This window comes from Filicampus tigris, chromosome 18, assembly GCF_054856515.1.
Source record: "Filicampus tigris isolate MCC_2025a chromosome 18, RoL_Ftig_1.0, whole genome shotgun sequence".
In the NCBI taxonomy this organism is placed as follows: domain Eukaryota; kingdom Metazoa; phylum Chordata; class Actinopteri; order Syngnathiformes; family Syngnathidae; genus Filicampus; species Filicampus tigris.
In genome coordinates, this window is record NC_141234.1 from 12,815,635 (window position 1) to 12,838,561 (window position 22,927).

Below are 22,927 nucleotides of genomic sequence, written 5' to 3' on the forward strand. Positions count from 1 at the left end.
TGTTGTCATTTATGCTAGTCTCGTTGTTTTTTTTTGTTTTGGGGTTTTTTGGTGGGGGACGTCATTCTTTTACTGTTAAACCTAAAAGTTTTCCATGCTGGAGCCTATCCCAGCTGTCTTCAGGCACTTAGGCAGGGTGCACCCTGAACTGGTTGCCAGCCAATCGCAGCATGGTACTGTTTGTCAACGTCAATAAATATAACATTTGTGTTTAAATAAATAATTTATTAAATAATGAATCCAATCCTATGTCAACGTTTCACATCACAAAAAAGAATTGACTTGTGTTTACATTGTTCAAAGCATTAAACCACATATGACGCAGGTAGAAATAAATAGATAAATACATAAATAGATTCAATAAATACAGTACAGTGCAGTTTCACAAATCATCTCAGGGTATATGCAGTGTGTTAATTATTAACCTTGCATGAACAACAGTAAGTTGTATACATTTGACAAATTAAGTTTGTGCATTGTAGTACAGCAAAAGGTACTGACACTTGATAGTACACAGTACGTAATGTATTAAATCCCATATATATCAGAGATGGTACATAACAGTTTTATACAAAACCACCTTACAGTGGCGTTGCTTAGCCTTGCTATTCTTACCATAGCTTGTTTGAATGACGCGTTAATTCCTTTCCATCGAGTGCCAGCCTTATGTAGGTGTATGAGCAGACGTCAAAGCTCACCATCAATTTCTTCATATTCTTTCGTATTGGGCTCTGCCTGTCATGTTTTCACAAGGCAAACACGCCAAAGAAAGTCTTCCCGGCCTCTTCCTCCAGATTTGGCAGCATTTTCTCCGTCACGGTCTTCAACCTGTCTCCTTTATTCAGGTTAAACACAGCTCCCATGTACACAGCAGAGTACCAGCCGCCCTCTTCGTCAGCATCGCCGCCGGCTGTCTTTTGGCAGGCAGTCCGGACAGAGTGCAGGATGGTCCGGTATTCGTCATTCCCAAACGAGCTGGACCAGCGTCTCACTCTATGGGTCAGGTGGACCATTGACGGTGAGGATGCATCGTCGTTGTCATCGCTGCGACAAGTGACCCGAAATGATACTTGACTGTAAACAAAGTAGAGGCCAGCTTGGGGGATCACAATCTCGTTGTTCTTGAGCGCCAGACCCCCTTGAGAGTGAGACGGGTCCACCTCATTAATCCATTGCACTGAATTGGCAATTTCAGAATTGTACTGTCCTGTAAAGGGGAGATGATCTTCAATTAATGGTAGTATAGCGCATATGTGCTTCTTGTAGTTACAAAACAATGCCTTTTAATGGAAATTAATTTAAAGCAGAAATCAACCCCAACATTTTATTTACAAGAATGTTCTATGCAGGCCCACTAGTCAAAACATAACATTCCATTCGGATTAATATTGCGTTTGTGGAATATGAGTTAAGCATTAAAAACCACCTGTTTTTAGCCATGTCAGGCGGCGGCCATTTTGTCACTTCTCTCGACTGAAAATGACATCACAGTTGCTCAGGGCTCAGGTAACAACCAATCATGGCTCAGTTTCTGAAAACAGGTCAGCCGTGATTGGTCGTTACCTAAGCCCCGAGTAGTTGTGATGTCATTTACAGTCGACAGAAGTAACAAAATGGCTAAAAACGGGTGGATTAACTCTTGTTATCATAATGCCATGCTTAGAATAGTGAAGGCGCAGAGAACATATTATTACAAATATTTTTTAGAGGTTGACTTCCCCTTTGAGACATTAAAAAAACAGAAAATGATCTCTAAAAGCAAAGTCGAGAAATAAAAAGTAGTTTAGCAAAATTACAAAAAGAAAGTACAGCGCAAGAGCATGATTAAATGAAAAAATGATTCTAGAAATGCTCTGAAAGACTTTGATCATTGGTATAACTTCAGTTCTGTTTGCAGCTTATCTATGTATGCAGTAAACATTTATCTATGTATGATCGCCAAATGTTGAATCCAAGAAATTACGATTATTTGGGCAAAAACATGTTCTGTAAATCAGCTTTGTGATAACGTTTGTTTGGTCATGGCACAAACTGGACATTTTTCTCAAATTCTCTATCCACTTCCCAAAACTGACACTTTTTTTTAATGAACCCCCCCCAAAGTTTATTTCGATGTAGTTCTTACCTGTTAAGTGAATGGCAGCTCTGACATTGGAGATTTGCCGCAGAGTGTGATGAATATCTGTAAAAGAAATTGAGATTTGCTGTTATGTTACTTTATTCGGTATTCTAATTCAAATACTGTTTTTACTGCTATTTTGAGGGGATAGAAAAGTTGTGATTTCTCACCAAAACTGTCCTCATCTCGTCCTGGCTTCTGTTCAAAGGAAATAAAAGGAGAAAGTTAAACCAGCACAAGTCAGACAAGTCCTTCAGAGAGACATGCCTATAATTTAGTGACAATCGTGTGTGTTGTTCCCACCTTGGTGTGTATGTTGAAGACGAGAAAAGCAGCAGCGCCAATAGCAAGCACTAGCGTGAAACCCAAAAGTGCCATGGTAAGCTTTGAGCCATGTTTCACACCGGTTCTTGACGACTTCTTTGATTCTGCGTCCACGGCAGCAAAAAGAGTCACTTTACAGTCACCTTCCATTGTTGATGATGAGGAGCCTTTTATCACTTAGGTGTCTTTCTGAGAATTTGCCTTCCTTCTGCGACTTGCGTTTATTGACTGCCAGATTGCACAGAGCAGCTCTTTATAAAACCGTTAGGTTCTCTGGGGGAAGTCCGATGATATCATTCATTGTAGTGTAGAGAGAACCAAAACTGAGGAGGATCTAAAACTTAAGACACTCCTACACACCCACAAGCACTCAAACAAGAAAATATACAGCCATACACACCACACGTGAAGAAGGACATATAGTAGATATTAATAGCAATTATATGAGCACAATCTCTTTCAAATGTCAACTGTTTACGTATATTGTGCTGCACTGGTCGTATTAATGTGGGTCAAATATACGGAAACTAGACGGGGCTCATAAACCACAAACACATCATTGAATTGAACGTCACACATCCGTGTATGACGTCACATTGTGTGTTGTATCCAGATAGTAAACACAACAGTGATTGCAGAATCATTTGGTGTGCTTTTGTTGTATTGTGTCACTTCCCCTTTTCTGTAAAAATAGACAAGCAATATGGAGTGGCCGTGAATTGACACATTTTCATTGCCTTCAGCCCCCTCACAAATATGATACACAAGAACTGTGATGAGGTAAAATAGGAAACTCAAGATGAGGATATTTGGACAAGTGTACAATACAGTCTATCTAAACTATTGCTTCCTCAAAATGTGGTCCATGGATAGCCTTTTCACACTGCACTTAGTAACCTGTAGAGATGGAATGCTTGGGTTATATTTAGTTTTGTCTCAAGTTACGTCTTGTTTTCTTGTTGTTAATGACTTGTCCTGATGTTGTTGTTGATGATGTTGGGTTTTTTTGGGGGGGGGCTGTGTTTTCCTCACCTGTACTCGTCAAACCAGTCACTTGTGTCTTCCAATCAGCTCCCTCAGCCATTTGTGTCTTGTTCCTCGTTGTCTTGTATTTTTTATCTTTATATTTTTTTGTGGTTTTTGTGTCTTTTTTTACTTAAATCTCATTTTCTTAGATGTTGGTAACTTTATTTAGGTTTTTCCTAAGCCCTGTTTGCCTTTTTGGAAATACATTCTTTTTTTGTTTGAAAACAATCTGCCTCCTGCCTTGCTTCTCCTGCTAAACTGCACTTGGGTCCTCAGCCATGCAAAATCCTACCAGAGTGAGCATATGCAACAGGTATTACTTTCATAATTCAGAATGAGTGTTGAGGTCTTTAAGCAGACAGGAGTGTTTGTGATTCATGATGTTGACATAAGAAGACATTAAAAAGAGAGTGTCAAGCTTCCTCATTGGTGTGTTTTTTTGTTTTTTTTTGTTTTCTGTACTGTACTTTACAATCCACAGCCTGCAAAGTGGAAGTGTTACAATTATAGCTAACGGAACACAATCCAACACGTGTTTCCCTTTTCATTCAGTACGAAAATAAAATTGCATGACAGCTCAGGAATTTCTGCAAGTAACATGGAACTCCCCGCTTGGCCCAAGCTTCAAGTCTATTTGGTGCCAAGTGATAACAGATGATTATCATTTGATGGCAAAAATCCGTGATGGGGATTCTACCCAGAAAGCTCCCTTGCCAGTGCTTACTTGCATGCCACAATAATAGAAGGATACTGACTATAAAAATTAGGTGTGGTAGAATTATGGCGAGTAAGATTGCTTGTTTGCTTGCGCTCTCAAAAGCAAAACATACAAAGCCAACAGTTGCTGTTTTGATACCAGCTTCTCCTGTGCGAATTCACACAAGTTCACTCTCATCAAGCACACGTTAGTGTACTGTAAGAGAAATGTGTGGTTCTATTATTTCGTAACCGTGCGCAATAATTGCTTGCTTAAGGGCATGTGAAGCAGACTTTTTTCTCCAACGTCATTTTTGTCATTTTTAGGTTCGTTCTCTGAGGCAGGGGTCCCCTGCCACCGGGCCGCGGACCGGTACCAGAACACAGGCCACTTTGGACCGGGCCACACAGATGAAAGAAGAAAAAAAAAAAACATACAATTTCCGGTTTATTTATTATCTGAGGCTCAAAAACATTTTATTTTGAAAAGTGACCGGATTCTCTCCGTTACATCCATCTATGACTGACTCTTAACGCTTGTCACGTCGTCTCCGTCGCGTAACGCTAATATTAAATGCACAAGCTAGCAAATGAGTCAAATAAACAGATGTATTTGGAAAGTTCAAATCTCTGTTTTGGCTACTGGTTTCAACTAGTTCTGACTATTACTAATGCTGCCATGATTGGCAGTGGCAACGAGGCATGTGGCTAGCATGTCTACATTACAGCACAGTCACAGGGTCTGGGTTTGAATCATTCTGCCCATAGCTGTGATCGTGACTGTGATTACTTGTTTGTCTATGTGACCTTTGATCGACTGGCAACCAGTCCAGGGTGTATCCTGCCTCTCCCACAGTTCAAATAGAATTCGGCTCACCCAAGACCCTGAACAGGTGGTGGAAAGTGGGTGACGGAATGGATAGACATATGGAGGGGGTTACAATTTTTCACTGGTGCTACTGGGCTCCCGGCCACATAGGACTGCGCCCTTCCAAGCAACATATATGACAAAACTGAACATATTATTGCAAATAATTTTGGGGGCTTTACTTCCTCTTTAAGTAATAACTAAATATGTATATGCACGTTTGTTTGGTTTACTGGACCAATGTACAGAGCAATATATATATATATATATATATATATATATATATATATATATATATATATATATATATATATATATATATATATTTATATATTTATATATTTATATATTTATATATGTGTGTATGTATATATGTGTGTATGTATATGTATTAGTGCTGTCAAGCAATTCAATTTTTTTAACTAATTAATCTCAAAATTTTCCATAATTGATGGCGATGAATTGCATTTGTGAACTACAATTTTTTACAAAGCCTCGAAGCGATATTTACTTGAGTAAAATCTTGGAATTAATGTGGAAAAAAAATAAAAGTATATTTCGGTTCAAAGACTGTTGTAATAGCTTTCTTTGATCCTTGAATACGATTCTTTTCCTGTAAAATACAACAGTTGAACGATACACCAAAGACTTTTCTTTGGATTTCTCCAATGAGTCGTCAACCTTTTCAAGTAAAACTACGTAAGAGTCCGTCTTTGCAACAGTGACTCTCCTCTAAGTTTGGCTGGTGAGCTCCTACAGGAAGTAGAAGTGAGTTAACTGAGTTAATTTTTTTTAGTGCATAATGAAATTTAAATTAATCTATATATATATATATATATATATATATATATATATATATATATAAACTGAAATGCATATGCAATAGATAGATATGAACTGAAATGCATATGCAAAAGATGCAAAGATCCACTCCAACAAGGTTGGATGTTATGAAGTTAAAGCTGTGAAACAAACAAAAAATAACCACATCCTGTGATTTTAGTTTTCCCTTGTGCAAAGGGTTCTCTTGCATAAAAAAGAAAGATGACACAAAACCGCTGAACAGCTAACCAACATTAAGTGCAAACACTCATTTTATGTATGTTTTCATAAAAATCAACTCACTTGTGGGCATATTCTCTCTTTATGCTTAAGTCAGGCACTTTTGTAACCAACCAGATACTCCCATCGACTAAAGTGTGTCACTTAAAGTGGAGCATCCCTCAAATGAGGGCGTTCCCTGTTTATACCTCACCTGGTTCTCATTCTCACAAAGACGTGCATGCCTTAAATCTTGTGCGCTCCAATGGCTGTAGTAAATCCAATGCCATGTGCAGGTGAAACATATTGCATGTTTTGAGTCATTTCACAGCGGCTGACGGCAGGTGATGACTGTCACCGGCTGACTCGGCTGATTTGTGCTGACGTGCAGACGGGGCGGGGCTGGCCCATTTTACGCACAGCGACTCACTTAGCATTTAGTCATGAGAACTGTAATATGATTAAATGACTTGTAATGGATTTATTCAAAGTGAATGCGCACAACGGCATGCTTTCTCTTCTTCTCTGATGCGCAACGACAGTCGGGATTGGAAGCCGTGGTGAGTGATGTCCGCCATCTACCAGTGAACACTTTTATTACAACCGCTCAGCTATATAAGCCTTTTTAATTTCCAAAATGAATCAAGAGCCCCTTTAAGTATGGCGCAAGATGCTTGCCAGTAGCTGCCTCTCCCTCTTGTAATTAAAGCGTCTAAAGCCTAATGAAAACAAATCAATGAAGGTATTGACTCATAGCATGTGACCTTGGTTAAAGTGGAAGTCAACCCAAACATATTTTTGCAAAGAATATGTCCTATGCAGGGCGGCACGGTGGTCGACTGGTTAGCTAGTCCGCCTCACAGTTCAGAGGTCGTGGGTTTGATCCCGGCTCCGGCCTCCCTGTGTGGAGTTTGCATGTTCTCCCCGTGCCTGCGTGGGTTTTCTCCGGGTCCTCCGATTTCCTCCCACATTCCAAAAACATGCATGGTAAGTTGATTGGACTCTCTAAATTGCCCCTAGGTGTGATTGTGATTGTGAGTGCGGATGTTTGTTTCTGTGTGCCCTGCGATTGGCTGTCAAACAATCCAGGGTGTCCCCCGCCTACTGCCCCAAGACAGCTGGGATAGGCTCCAGCACGCCCGCGACCCTTGTGAGGATAAGCGGTATGGATAATGAATGAATGAATGTTCTATGCAAGCTCACTAGTTGAAACGAGGCATTCTGATAAATATTGCGTTTGTGGAATAAGAGTAAATCCACCTGTTTTTAGCCATCTCTGTGGGCGGCCATTTTGTCACTTCTGTCGACTGAAGATGACATCATAGTTGCTCGAACAACCACCAATCACAGGTCACCTGTTTTCTGAAGCTGAGCCGCGATTGGTCGTTACCTGAGCCCTGAGTAGTTGTGATGTCGTTTTCAGTCGATAGAAGTGACAAAATGGCCGCCCCCTGAAATGGCTAAAAAGGGATGGATTTTGCTGCTTAACTCATATTCCACAAACCAATATTAATCAGAATGCCCTGTTTCAACATGTAAGCTTACATAGAACATATTCTTGAAAAAAATATGTTTGGGTTGACTTCCGCTTTAAAGGAACATTTTGAAGTAGCCTTTGCACAGGCCACAGAATCAACTATAGTAAGGCGCTAAAATGCTGCACACGAAACTGGTAGGAGTTTCTAACTCACTAAATATTTTGTGAATGAGAGCCTTGCTGACAGTGACTATTATCGCTAGGTTGTCACCTGACGTCTCACTCAGAACCACCAATGTTGATTGTTCTATTCCGGTGATTTATCAACATGGAGGGATACTGTATGTTTACAAAAATCTTCCAGGAAAATGTCCCTCCCTTTGCTGTACAGATGAATGACTGGAAATGGATTGAGTTGTATGGTTTTTTTTTTTGTTTGTGATAACTATATTTCAGTCATGTAAAAATGCAAAAGAATTGTTGAGCAGTCTAGTGCTCAGCCACCGTATTGTAAGAAAAGATACCAGCAGTCATAACTACTTTGTCAGCAAGATAATGCTTTGGAAATAGTTATTCACCAAAACAAGACTTGTGGCAGGCAAGAAGGAACAGGAAGTGAATTCCTGCATGCAATACAGGAATTTGTTTGGCATCACATTGAATTTCAAGTTTGGTGAGCATGTTTTTACCCTCCGTGAATAGTCACATGAAAATGTGGTTTAAATCCGTGCCAATGTCACATCCTTCCCTGAATAAAATTCCCCTGTCACTTCAAAACGATTTTTTTTTTAGTGGTCAGCCATAAAAACAACATAAACAATCATACATTTAGACCACAGTTTCATATTACACTTCAGTAGTGCACAATAAACATATTTAATGTTCCTTTTCAAATTCTGCACATTAAGCCCTAATTTTTGAAAATCAGTCTAGTCTCAGCATGATAACATGCTGAGACTAGACTGGATAACATGCTGAGACACATATATATATATATATATATATATATGAAAACCATTCCCATTTGCTGACTGACTGCTGAAGTCAGGATATCACCAAATTCTGAGTTTCTTCCATGGGATGCTTGCCTTCCCTCAATGTAGAAACCTTCAGAGTGTCTGCATCAGAGTGTGTAGTCCTGTTTTTTGTGACTTTCGGCTTGTCCCATCAGGGGTTGCCACAGCAAGCCTCTTGAATGATTTGTTTGTCATGATATTTATCAGTGTCGGATGGTAAGTCGAGGGTTCTAGGTCGCTCCATTGCCCATCTGAGTCACCTTCTTGAATGAGGCAAAATTTAAAGAATAAAAATTTAAAAAACGATTTATTTCCAATTGTATATCATATTTATGTATGAACTATTAAAATTATTGAAAGTTTGTCTTACTGTGGTGTGTCTAATCATTGTGCTTCTTTGTTTAGTTTCTCTTTTCATGTCATCATGTCATGTCATCTTCCAAACCGCTTATCCTATACAGGGTCGCGGGGAGTTGCTGGAGCCTATCCCAGCCGTCAATGGGCGAAGGCAGACTACACCCCGAACTGGTCGCCAGCCAGTCGCAGGGCACACATAGACACTGTCACTGAGCGGGAATCGATCCCACGCTGCCCGCACACAACTCAGGCGTGTGTACCACTACACTATCAGGGACTTAGTTTCTCTTTTCCTCTTTTTTTTTTTTTTTTTTACTTTTTCTAATTAGGATTTTGATCCTGCCTCTCATCGTTTGACTTTTTTGTGAATAAATCAATTTCATGAGATGTCCTTGCACTTCTGCCTTGACTTTCTTCTGTGCACTTGCATCCACCTTCTCTTTGTCTGTACTCAACCGCAACGCCCCCAGTGCCCTCCCCACAATGTAACGGAAAAACTGAAATGCATTGATTACCGTATTTTCCGGACTATGAACTGCACCTGCACTATGAACCCGCACCCACTGTAATTAAAAAATAATAATAATGAAAAAAAACATATACAAACCACACCTAAATTGAAAATTTTGATATTTACTGCATTTACAGAACAATTTTGAACTGTAAATGTACATGCATAGGAGCTGAACCGCTCCTTGCGGTGGAAGAAAAATCCACAGAATAGCTGCACCTTATATAAAAAAAATAGCGGCTTATGATCCGGAAAATACGATAACTATTCTTGCACATTTATCATAAATATGACAGATATGATAAATAACCCATCATGCTGATCTTCAGACTTTTTTTTTCCGTATTACGCTTTCAAATATGATGACCCCAATCTCAACCTGTGGTTTTCCTTTGCATCACAACAAAGTAGAGCACTGAAGTTTCAGGATGATGATTCAATTACAAAAAAGTAGGTTATTTGAGAATATGCTTAGCCAAAGAGAAGCTGCTGATTAACACTCAGATTGAAACCTCTCATGATCTGCCAAAACCCTCGCAAAAGTTTTTACTTCCAAATCAATTCTTTCTTTCGTTCTTGACCGACAATAAGAGAAAGTACTCTCTGGGAAAACCAGAAGCACTAAACCTGGTGGCCTTGATCAAACATAGAAGTGAAAATGTAAAATATTCCAAATCGAGTTTGGAACAGTGGATTAAAACAAACATGAGTTGTGAGAGGATGTGATGGATTTGGAAAGAAGGAAACACCATGGTTATGCAATAGTGGCTGGACAAATTGTGATGACGCAATGCATGATTCCTTTTGTATTTTCTCATGTGTACACAGTGGAAGATAAGATGTGGAGGGGGAAGGTAAAATTAACAGATTTGATACATGGAATTTTTTAAACGCAGTTGAAACTAGATTTTTATGTCTCATCTTTTAAAGTAAGCCACTGGGATGTGCCGGTGCATGTTTGGCCCAAACGTCAGGCTTCTTGCAACATCATTGAAAAAGTGTGGAACACGCATTTTATATTGCAATGGCAATTATGTTTGAATAGACTGACATTTATACCGTTGGGCTTGTTTTTGCATCTTTATTACGTCACATAATTGAAATATTTTTCACATGGTAATAGTAAATAGTCACTTAGGTAGTTAATAATTCATCAACTCGTTTACTGCCATTGACAAAGTTACTTGTCTTTTCACAGTCCAGCCATTCAATCACATGAATTGATTTATATTTTTTTCTATTTTTTTCATCAATTAGGGTAAAAAAGGGTCTGAAAATGTCTGGCGGTGAATGAGTTAAATCAAATAGTCGGTGTTGTGGTTTTTACAGCTAATTTTTTCCCCCCAAACATGCACATTAACTATTCGCGATTGTCTGTCATTCAGAATGGGAGGATAGCTTTTCATTCATCCTAAGATGTTGTCTTGGCTCTTTTACTTTCTAGAAAACTTTCTTCTCCCAAATCTCCCAAAACACATGTGGGAGAATGTGTTATGGGCTGATAAAACTAAAGTTGATTTTTTTTTTTTTGGGGGGGGGGGGGGGGGGGGAGAGCATTAAATGCCTTGAAAAGGTATTCACATACCCATTGTACATTTTATAGTTCATTTCATTTATTTTCATTGGAATTTACACAATCCCTTTAGGACATTATTTTTATACAAAAATAAAAAATATTGAATAATATAGCAGATATTCATGTGCTATTCGTGTAACAGTGTCTCTGGAAAATGTCTATTTAACAGGATTATCCGCTCTGATAATGCAGACGCTGGATCAGTTTAGGAGCAGAGATTTGCCATCAGGTCAGTTTGGGACAAATGTGTGGAGCTTCTAGCCTCTTACCAATTTTGTCGAGGATGGGTTCACTGTTACTGTAGTGTTTTAGGGTTCAGTGATGAATTGGTTAATAACTGCAGTTACTGTCTCTCACTATCACCTACTACGGCCAAAAGTTTCACACTTAGCTAATCATGTACACAATCGGTATGGTAGTATCATTAATGAACTACAAGGTAAGAACAGATTTTCATTAAAACACACACACGCGTGCGCACACCTACACACGCGCAAACACCTCAAGGCATGGTGTGAGGCGCCACCCTCATACTCCCAAAATGCTACAATATATATATTTTGCATCCTATATTTTCTCAAATTGTGTATGTAAAACATACCTCTAAACTGCTTAAGAGGAGCGCTTTAACATTTAACACCTTGTTTCATCATCCCAACGACTAATGCACAAACAAAGGCATTCATTAAATATTCTGCCAACTGTATATCCTAAATGATACTGATTATGCAGGAGGATTATAAAATGGTTTCATCTTATTTTTAACAAATCGAATCGGTACTGTGATTAATGGTGGCACATCGTGGACTATCCATCCATTATCTATACCACTTATCCTCACAGGGGTTGCGGGGGTGCTGGAGCCTATCCCAAGGAGGGATCGAACCCACGACCTCTGAACTGTGAGGCGGACGTGCTAACCAGTCGATCCCCGTGCCGCCCATCGTGGACTACAGCTGGTTAATTGTGATTTAAATGTATACATTTGTTTGCAGCACCACCATGTGGAACTCTAAAGACATAACAATAATCGCGTCATTTAGCAAAGTTACAGAATGTTGGTGAAAAATCTTGAGCTCTTTTTCGTTTTTAGTTAATGTCGATGAGGCCACGGGATCCGTGTCGCTTTTGGTCATTGGATATTATGTTTGGAAGCAGATATGAAAAATGGAAAAACGACTCGTTATTTAATTATCATTTTAAAAGACAAACACCAACATTGAAATACAGCTTAATTTTATATTTTGTTGTCTGGAATGAGTAAGGAAAAGTCCAAAAAACAGTTTTAATTTCTATTTTTAATTCGAAAACAAAAATAGAATACAGCACGTAACACTAATCGAAATACGATTCGTATATGAGCCATTCTACCGAATTGGTTGAAATTGCTGTCCCACAATGAAAATCAAATTTTAAAGTGTTCAGACCTAGCATATTTAGTAATATCTTGTTATGATCTATTTTACCACAAGGCATTAATTGAGATACTATTAAACTGAATGGATAAAAAGTCATCTTTTATATGTTACTTCCTATTGGGAGGTGGCTGTCCCAAACTCTAACTCCTAAATGTCAATTTATGAAAAAGAATGTGGAAGATTTTTGCTAATTTAAAAATACTTTACTTTAATAGAACATCTTAGTTGGTTTTAAATGTATGGTGAAAGATTTACATTGACTTTATAGATTGTTTTCCAAATTAGAAGTTTTTATGTAAAAAAACCTGTCCCAACTTTTCATGTTACTAACGCAAAGAGTATTTGTCTGTAGGCAGGGCTTGGTTTTAGCCACATCCTCAGAAATGTCACCAGTAAGAGACATTACCTTCATGTTCATCACTGGCCACATGGCGAGTAATTAGTTGGCAGCATTATTAAGTTATGTGCCCTCCAAAGTCTGAAAATCAGCATGTGGTTCCAAGGACCGTCACTACCGAACACCTCATTTCGGCAATAAAATGAGCACTTTTGATTTTAATGCTAAATGTACTGTTTGCTATCTCTGTACACATGCTCAAAACTGTCTGTGGTAGCCACGTTGTGCCTAGCATTGTTGAGTATTGTCAACAACTATCATAAAATGTCACTACCGAAACGTTTCGTAGTGACAATATGATGTTTCTTTTTGAATAAAGTAAGTTTTAAATAATATAATACATAGATACATATATCATGCATAGATCCTTCTGATTTTAACAATAATATATTCCATATTTTATCAAAATTTGAAGGGAAAAATAAACCTGAACCGGTCACTACCGAAACATACAGAAAGGTTTCGGTTGTGACATAATGGTTTTGGTAGTGACAATATGATGTTTATTTTTGAATAAAGTAAGTTTTAAATAATATAATACAGATACATATGTCATGCATAGAGCCTTCTGATTTTAACAATATTTTATTTTATATTTTATCTTAATTTGAAGGGAAAAACACCAAAATGCCAAAAAACCTAGCAGAGACAGAGTACAGGAGAAGGGTTACAATGACCGAGTGAAATGCAACGAATATTTAATAAAGTAAAGAGAAAGAAATGTTGGTGTGAATATACATGGTTACTGCGTATATCTAAATTGTTTGTTGATTCTGAATGTTTACTGTTAATGTTATACATCAACGGCTACATTATGCCGCCGTCTCTGTGTGACCTATATCGTTGCTGCTGTAACAATGAAAAATTCCCCACTGTGGGATCAATAAAGGCATTCTTATTCTTATTCTTAAAAATAAGAGATGGAAGGAAGAAGGAAAGCTGAAGTCTACCAATAAATTATCTAGCAGAGAGCAAAGGAAAGTCATAAAAGAGCATGGAGGAAAAGACAAGACCACCGGATGTCTCTCAAAAAACAGAAAGAGAGGGAACATACATACAGGGAAATGTATGTTCCAAAAATGTTTGTCATTCCAATTAAATTTTCATTTGGAAGGTGAAACCACCGTTTCTCAATGATGGAGAGCTCTGTGATGGACAGGTGACCGGTCCAGCGTGTACCCTGCTTTAGCCCTAAGTCGGCTGCGATCAACTCCAACCCCCTGTGAGCCTGAGTACAGCACAAAGCAGTAGAAAATCGAAAAAATAATGTTTCATCAGTTATAATACACGTTAAAAGTTAAAATACAGCAAAACTAGTTAAGTGATTACAATGCTAACCTCACACAAAGTATTACTGCAACAGCAGCAACAATATGGTCACTACTGAAATGTTGCAGTCACTACCAAAAAAAAAAAGATGTTTTAACAAAAATAAAAAGTATTGAATAATCAACCAACAATTTTTGATAATGATTGTGTAAGGGTATGTTTGTTTTAATTAATGATGACTTTTGAAGTCAATATGATCAACTTTCTACATTTTACAATGAAAAATAGCATATACATTTTATTTCGGAAAAAGTCATTAAATTCTGTTAAAAATTAAATTTGATTGGTTTTGATGTCAAAACCATATATATTAATTTATAAAAAATACTCTGTAGAGGGGGAATGGAAAAAAATATGAATAGTCCAGTAGAATTATTTTTATTCTTCTGTAATTGTGTGTTTCGGTAGTGACACATTTTAAGGACAGACAAGACATTTTGGGGGGGGGGGGGGGGGGGCATCGTTGGACTTCTGCATGTCCACCAAATGTCAGGTTGCTAAGCCACTAGCTTGTCAGGCTGAGTATTTTCAAGTGGAATGCTTACGTTGTCTTTCAGGCCACCATGCTGTTGAAGAGGCGTCCAGCTCTGCTCTCCTCACTGGTAAAACACATGCTTTCATACATGTACTACAAATGTTTGACTAATCATTTTAGCATGTGCTGACCAAGGGGCCTCCTGTGATCTTCTCAATCAGCAAAGATTCTGGATGAAAATTTGTCCCGGCCAGCCCCACCCCCCCTCTTTTTCTGCAGTCATGCCAGAGCTTCATTGAGAGCTGTGGAATTAAATGGTGGTGTATAAAGTGAGGGGTTTTTTTTCTCAGAAGTTTTGCCAATTGCAGTCTGGACACATCAGGCGTCTCCAATCCTGTTCCTGAATGTTTTGTCTCCCTGTTGCGTCACACCTGATTCAAATAATCTGCAAACTCTTTAGGAGCTTGATCATTTCAATCAGTGTGTTGCAGATGGGCGCAATGGAAAATGGGCAGGACAGCGACCCACAAGGAACGGGATTGAAGATCCTGCTCAACAAGTTACTTTTCCTTTTGTGCTGCTCTTGTCCACTAGGTGGCGCTGAAGAACTTGATCAGTGCAGCATTGATCGACTTGTGAAGTTAAGCTCCTATTTGTCAAGGTTGGGACCTGTTGCAAAAGACAAACTTGATGAATCAAAGTACTTGACTGTTTTTTGTTCTAGGTGTCGCGATAATCAACTCGCTGACCGGTTAAACGGGCTACAAAAAACTTGGCATGTTGAAAGAGCACTTGCCTGCTTTTTCTTTTTCTTCCACGCAGCGACGAGGAGACGATCTTTACATGTTTTTAGATTACTGCATCAATGAGGAGCTCCTGCAGAAGCGTAACAGTAAAACGTAACTGCATTTCAGGTTCGGAATAGAATTGTCCACTCACATGTTTGTTGTCCTGCAGATGGCGCCACTGGACTGCTACGAGCTGGAACACGACTCAAAGTGCGTCTTCCCGAGGATGAGTCCTCTGCCGGTAAGAAAAGGAACATTTCATTTCAGCTAGCATGTTCCAGTTGTCTCGACAAAGTTGAATGATTTGTTCTTGAGTCCAGTGTGGCGCACAATCGAGTACCTGCTCACAGCCAGCAACAAGCAGCAACACTTTTGCCTTTCTTGTTGCTTGCTCATCCATGAGGTCCTGAAGCCAAAGTTGGAGGCTGCCTGAGAAGAAATGGGAGACATTCACACTTGGACGGTATGCTCTTTTAAATGCTTTTTAACCGCATAATCCTCATGACAACTTTTCTGACCCAAGATTTCGGAAATAGTGTAGTAAATATTTGTTACAAGCTTCGTATGAAATGATAGTTGAAAAAAATGTGATTACGATTTATGTTAAATTTTGCATTCATTACTTAAGATAAATTAATCGATCGACAGCACTAACTCTAATATTTATTATTTTGTTCAGGATCAATTTAGATACGTCATGACATTCTTAATGATTTAAAGGTGTTTTTATTCATTTTGAGTTTTTACATTTATTTATATTTCTGTAATGGCTATCTATTTAATGATTTATTCACCTCAATCGCCAGCAGCAAAAAAAAAGTGACACAACATTTTGGTCAGCAACACTCAAAGGTTTGGCTAAGTTGTTGATGTTGGGGTGCAGGAGGCTCTTTCTGTCTGGCAACGTCACGCCCCAGCACTCGACATTTCTTGACAACATACAATTTGACAGCTCTGCCTTTAAAAGCTGCCTCGACAATCAATCTTTATGGGTGCTCACCAGAGTATTGGCTTCATTTGCAGTCTGAACCCAGATGAGGGGGGCTATTTTCATTTTTAAAAAAGCATTTTTATTTTATTTCAGTGTTAGATTTTTCATTAATTTTAACCATAATAACTTGCTACTTGCTTTTTTTTTTAAACAAAGAGGGGTTAGAAAAGTCACAACATTTTTGCAAAAAAGTTACAAAGTTAGCAACACTGAGCAGCCCTAGCTGTAGTCACAAGGCCCCAGGTTGTCAAGGTAAGTAAAAACCTTCCTTTAGGCCCCTGAGAACTCTTTTGAATTGAAGAAAAAAATAATGATTCCTTTAATAAAGAAATCACATTCATTAAAGTTAAACGTTCAAGTATTGTAAAATGAGGAAACATTTACATCAGGGGCGCCCATTATGTCGATCGCAAAGGCATTGTGGGTAGATCACCAGCCTATCATCCGTCCTCACTACTGTATTGCTACGTTCACGCTAGCTGCGTTGGGAGCGTTTCTGCCGGTGCGTTTCAATTGGAGTCGATGTAGTTCACGCGGGCGGGCAGGCGCGGTTGCGTACGGGGCGGCGCGAATGATGCGTTTGAAGCATTGAGGCGCGTAAAAAAGAGTGCAACCAGATCCTGTGCTGGTGCGACCAACTGAAAAAGTGCAAAACCCCTGCAGTAGGGAAAAACATGTTGGGAAAATAGAGAGCCTTTGGGGGGACGGGGGGCGACTAACTATTAAATAAATGAGGAAAATGCAACTTTTACTCATTTAATGTGATCTGACCTCTAACATAGGGAGCGGTACGGGAGTGGCAGTCATGCTGAACGGAGCGGGGCGGGATAGAAGTCACTTTCACTGGGATGGGACAGGATTTCTCAAATTCTTTTTAAAATGTTTTTTTTTTAGTCTGTGGTCTGAGACTGAGATTTTTATTTTTACTTTTTTTTTTTCTGTGCGAGTCGGAGGGTACCATGGTGTCATCTATCCCACACACAGTGGTTGTCAACATTCCCATGTGTTTTAAAGGTCATCCCTCTTTAGTCTGCTAGAGGGTAGCGTCTCTGTCTCCAACAATCCGTTTATCATTTGTTCATTAGTTGGCGTTTTTTCAAACAAAACGGATAGTAAAAAAGATCCATTTAAAAACGGCGTGCCTGCTGATCCACAAAGGCACATTCGACATTTCCCACGCAGAATTGAATATTTACACGATAAGTCGTGATAAATTAAAAAAAACAAACACACGTGAAAATCAGAAATCTATTTGTGGGTGTGAAAAGCACATTTTGGTGCTACTAAATCTTTCCATTCAAAAACATAAATATTTAGTTATTTAAGTGAAATACATTTGTGAAAATCACAAATATTTCCATCCATCCATCCATTATCTATACCGCTTATCCTCACAAGGCGTGCTGGAGCCTATCCCAGCTGTCTTCGGGCAGTAGGCGGGGGACACCCAGAATTGGTCGCCAGCTAATCGCAAGGCACACAGAGACAAAACAAACATCCACACTCACACCTAGGGTGGTGTCCAATCAACTTACCATGCATGTTTTTGGAATGTGGGAGGAAACCGGAGTACCCGGAGGAAACCCACGCAGGCACGGGGAGAACATGCAAACTCCACACAGGTAGGCCGGAGGCGGGATCGAACCCACGATCACAAATATTTGTGGATCTGAAAAAAAAAGAAGGGTATGGCGTTAGATCGATGCCACAATTACGTAACTGTAATGTCAAATACCGCGTACAAAAATATGTTTCGCGTTTATGTAATGTGAATTACCACGTACAAAAGTGTCTCGCCTGTATGTAATATGAAAGACCGCGCACAAAAAGCATGTTTTTGTGCGTTCAAAAATGTGTTTCGCGTGTACAAAACCGTCCACAAGCACACATAAGATTTTTTACGCTTGCTTCTCTCTACTCTCTACTACGAGTACAATACGCTGATTCACGCTTGTGATTCAGGCGGTATAATTGTGCCACAGTTCTTAACCAATCAGGAGTCGGACAAAATATATATATATATATATATATATATATATATATATATATATATATATATATATATATATATATATATATATATATATATATATAGAGAGAGTCAAAATTCTCTAATTTACAGTCAAATGTGAATGAATACATTATAATTTCCTTAGTCCTCCATGAAAGCATACATACAGTACATACATACATCCTTATAAAAATGTGTTTATTTCTTTATTTGGGTAGTGGAGCATATGTGTACATTATCGCTGTTGTATCCTTCATCATCCAGGCGAGAATGTTGTTCTTTCCCCATGGTTGTAGTATGCCCGGAAAAGTGACTTCTTACAAGTTGCAAGACATCTGTGATGCTAATTCGACGACACATTGGTTGAACATGTCCATATGGTCAAATTATTACCACTATTTTTGTCCAGGCCTGTTTCATGAGTTTATGGTGATCATTTTTAAAATAAAGCTGTTCAACCATAATTCAAAAACTATTTCTGATTTTCATTAGTTAGTTTTCATTAAAGTTTTATTTGTTTTTATTACTTTTTCTTATATATGATTATTCTTTAACAGAGTGTAACTGTTGGTTAATTGTCCACTGGGGAGCGCCTGCGCCTATTTAAACCGCTCTGGCTGCCGGAAATGTTTAGTTGAACTCTGGCGTGCAGCAAGCTGAAGGGACGACTGAGTGGCAGTGGCGATGGCCACATTGGACCTTTTGGCTTTGACTGGAGGAACTTGCAACCTTCGGAAAGCGAAGCAAGGTGTTTCTGTTTCATTCACCCAATTTGTTTGACTGTTTTGATACTGGGTGATTTAATTTACTGAATGTACATACTTGATGTAATTAGTCACTGTGTATTTGTTTTTTAGACCATCTATTTGTAGTTTCCGTGCTACCAATTCAGATTGGAACAATTATGCTTCAATAAAAAGAGACAAATGCACCTGTTTGGAGCTCTCCGTCTTCATTCATTCCGGGGGACTGCTACACAGAGAAACCAACAATTTTTTTCCAGGTTGCAATGCAGTTTACGATAGTCTTCAGGTGCTACGCTGTCGCCATCTACTGGTTACTAGGAGAAATGCTTTCGGTGACAACTTGAGAGCATATAAAACGGATATACTAGCCGTACTTCGATTTGTGTCACGTGCTGTATTCTATTTTTGTGTTCGAATTAAAAATAGAAAATGAAACAGTTTTTTAGACTTTTCCTTATTTGTTCCAGAAAACAAAAAGAAAAATAAGATTTATTTCAATGTTGGTGTTTGTATTTTAAAATGAAAATCAAATGAGTCGTTTTTCCAGTTTTCATATCTGCTTCCAAACATAATATCCGATGACCAAAAGAGACAGCGACACACTTTAAGAAGCAATGCTATGCTGTGGATGGAGAATGTGAGATGGACCACCTTCTCACATCAGGATTTCCTGAATTGTTTGTTTCATTTAAAATAAAATAAAAAACGCTCCCAGCAATGGATCCACTAACATTAATGGAGATCCAAACATTACATGAGATTTTTTTTTTTTTAATTTGTGGCCACATTATTTATAAACCATGGACACGAAATTCTAATGTGTGACCATAAAATAGTCACATAATGGGTGCACAAAATGCAAAAAATTTGTGAATTAGATTCCCATGACCGACTTTGACATCTGGGTTAGCAAATGCCGCACAATCGCACATCTTCGTTGGAGACAGTGCTTGGTGTCCTGAAAGACACGTGTCTTTTGAATAGTCTATTCTCATCTTGACCCTGTAATGGCAGGCATCTTGTGTGTCACCATAGTCTTTAACCTCCCTCATTCTTATCTATTATTATTTTAACAGAGGGGAAGCAACAATTTTCTCCAAGTGTAGCGTTTGAATAATGAGGCTGGAGATGGATCATTACAGTACATATCGCCATTTTCGTTTTAGAATTAAAATGGAAAATAAAACCGTTTTTAGACTTTTCCTTACTCGTTCCAGATAACAAAATAGAAAATTACGCTGTATTTCAATTTTGGTGTTTTGTATTTTAAAATTAAAATCAAATGAGTTGTTTTTTCATATCTGCTTCCAAACATAATATCCATTGGCCAAGAGACAATTTAGACCATTATAGTCACATTTTAACAGATAATTCAACCCTTCGTGCATGCCAATAAGACCTTGCAGGCCTGGCGCCACGTCCGCCAATCCAAACCAACCTTCTTCGCCTGCTTGTTCAATTGCGCCTATTTGCACACTAGCGCCATCCAGCGACCTGTCATGATGACTGCTTTGGTTTACTGTTTATGACCGTTGCTTCAATTTCACGCCACGTGCACAATGGGCGTACCCCTAAAGAAACACATTACTGTAATTTTTACTTAATGTGGATATGAAAGTATTTGTTGAGTTCATGAATCTAAATGCGAAATTACATTACAGCAATTAAATGTAGATGAATTTTGTATTTACTGTCATAACAGCAATTTAAAATGGCATATCAAAGAAGTGCTTGAATCAGTCTTTGAAATTTTCTTCCACTTAGTGACTTAAAAGCGGAAGGCAACCCAAACATATTTTCTTCAAGAATATGTTCCCAGCAGGCTAACTAGTTCAAACACGGCATTCTGATTAATTTTGCGTTTGTGGAATATAATTTAAGCAACAAAATCCACTCATTTTTAGCCCGGCTGAATTGATTTCTGAATCTGAGCCATGATTGGTCGTTGTGAGCAGTTGTGATGTCATTTTCAGTCGACACAAGACAAAATGGCTGCCCCCAGAGAGTGGATTAACACTTGTTCCACAAACACAATATTTATCAGAATGCCCTGTTCCAACTCGTGGGCTTGCATAGAACATATTCTTGAAAAAATGTGTTTGCGTTGACTTCCGCTTTAAGTAGGGCTGAACGAATTTTGTTCAGCACTAGTTAACGAGTCAAAGTTTATTTGTAGCGCCAGTTCACAACAGACATCTCAAGCAGATCATATGCAAATATATCTAGCATGCGCAATGTGATTTGAATTCCTCAATTTGTTCCCCTTTAACACCCATTGTCGTTCCATCGGCCCACGGGTGTCGTGCACGGGGGACATTCACTACATATTGCACAACTTCAACGCATTCCTGGGCATGTTATATATGGTTAGAAACCTGAGTTTCCGCAGATTCGAATGATACCAAACATTATAATATACAATCATATCTGCAGGCTCGGCGAGCATTTAAGTCAAAACAATCGCTAACACACAAAAAAATGGGCAACTCAGCATTTCATCCTCAAATGTCTGACACAATTTCAAAATCCACCATCAATTATCATATTACGTCGACAAGGGTCCAGTAAAGGTATTCCAGTCATATAGTTAGTCCACAACAAGCCTTACATCCATAAAGCCATGTTATTAGCTGCTGCAACAGTTACAGGTTGCTATCAGATACATATACATATTACATATGTACACATTTTCCATCGTAGATTGAGTTACCTTCGACGGATTTAGACACACGAGCATTCTTTTGAATAGGCTGGACCTTAGTTTGGTAATTTGCTTACTTGATCAATAAACTAATGTTTCCCGTGTCAGAGTTCAACAACAGCCAATGAACATATTCCATGCGTAAATAGTACCACCCCTGCATATGGATGATTCGTCAGTTATGTTTGCAGTCACAACCAAACGTGCTAAACTGATGATTGACGCACTTAACGGCCAATGAAATTCTTCCCTCCAAAAAAAACATGGAAACTCTTTTGAACAAAAACAAACACCGTGCGTAACTTACGTAACACACACTTTCAAAGCCGCTGCCAGTGACGTCAAGTCGTGTCAGGTGTCTACGTCATATCGCGTCACCTATGATTTTTTTTGCGTTTTTTTTTAAATCCGGATGTAGGATATGATAGCGCCAAGTCTTACGTTTCATTAGAACTCATGATTGTTGAAGCATTCCACAATAGCAGCCTTTTATCCTACGTATGTGAACATGGTTGCAATGGGATCACCCAAATGGCACACGTTTGGTTTGCCTGGACATCCCCTTAGTAACTTGTGTAAAATGCTCATTTTCTGTCGTATTATTGTCAAATTTGAAATGGAATTGGAGGAGCCTTTGATCTGTAATCCTGTTGTGTTATTTAGTCCACCACGCTAATACAAAATTTTCCAGGCAGGATTTTGGAAAAGAAAAAAAAATAGGCGGATATAAAATCCGCCTTCTTTTATGTATTCAAACTTCCATAATTCAGCGCCAGTAGCACTTGAAATGACTGACAGTTAAGGAGAATAATTCAAAGTGTTATCTTCAAAGAGAACAAAACTATGCTGATACTCCAAATGGTTCAAGTGCAGCTTCAGTTTTACTTTGGGTGCATTCAGGTAAAAATACCAGAATTGCAACGGGTTAAAGTACATAATCTGTATACATACGTTTTGTGGATCGTCTTGCTAAGTGGTGTGCCGTGAATTTCTTTCCCGATGTGAAATATGTGCCCTGTCTCAATAAAGGTTGAGAAACACAGCTCTATAGTAAAGAAAT

The 22,927-nt window shown here is 38.6% G+C and overlaps 1 protein-coding gene across 4 annotated transcripts; it reads right to left on the reverse strand.

The window, feature by feature from the left end:
* Positions 1-210: 210 nt before the first annotated feature.
* tnfa (tumor necrosis factor a (TNF superfamily, member 2)) lies at positions 211-21,951 on the reverse strand. Of its 4 annotated transcripts, XM_086013550.1 has the most exons (11): positions 21,877-21,940; positions 19,353-19,392; positions 17,945-18,078; positions 15,759-15,847; positions 15,570-15,653; positions 15,427-15,506; positions 14,701-15,299; positions 2,423-2,547; positions 2,290-2,317; positions 2,126-2,182; positions 211-1,207 (listed from the first exon to the last, which is right to left on the reverse strand). In XM_086013550.1, exons 7-11 carry the CDS (start codon positions 14,774-14,776, stop codon positions 747-749), a joined length of 747 nt encoding a protein of 248 aa, XP_085869676.1. In that variant the 5' UTR covers positions 14,777-15,299; positions 15,427-15,506; positions 15,570-15,653; positions 15,759-15,847; positions 17,945-18,078; positions 19,353-19,392; positions 21,877-21,940; the 3' UTR covers positions 211-746. The 4 variants fall into 4 exon arrangements, with proteins under 4 accessions (XP_085869676.1, XP_085869675.1, XP_085869678.1 ...); XM_086013549.1 differs by lacking the exon at positions 19,353-19,392 and having other exon boundaries at positions 21,877-21,951; XM_086013552.1 differs by lacking the exons at positions 14,701-15,299; positions 15,427-15,506; positions 15,570-15,653; ... (2 more) ...; positions 19,353-19,392; positions 21,877-21,940 and adding an exon at positions 2,587-3,107 and having other exon boundaries at positions 2,423-2,472.
* Between the last annotated feature and the right edge of the window lie 976 nt (positions 21,952-22,927).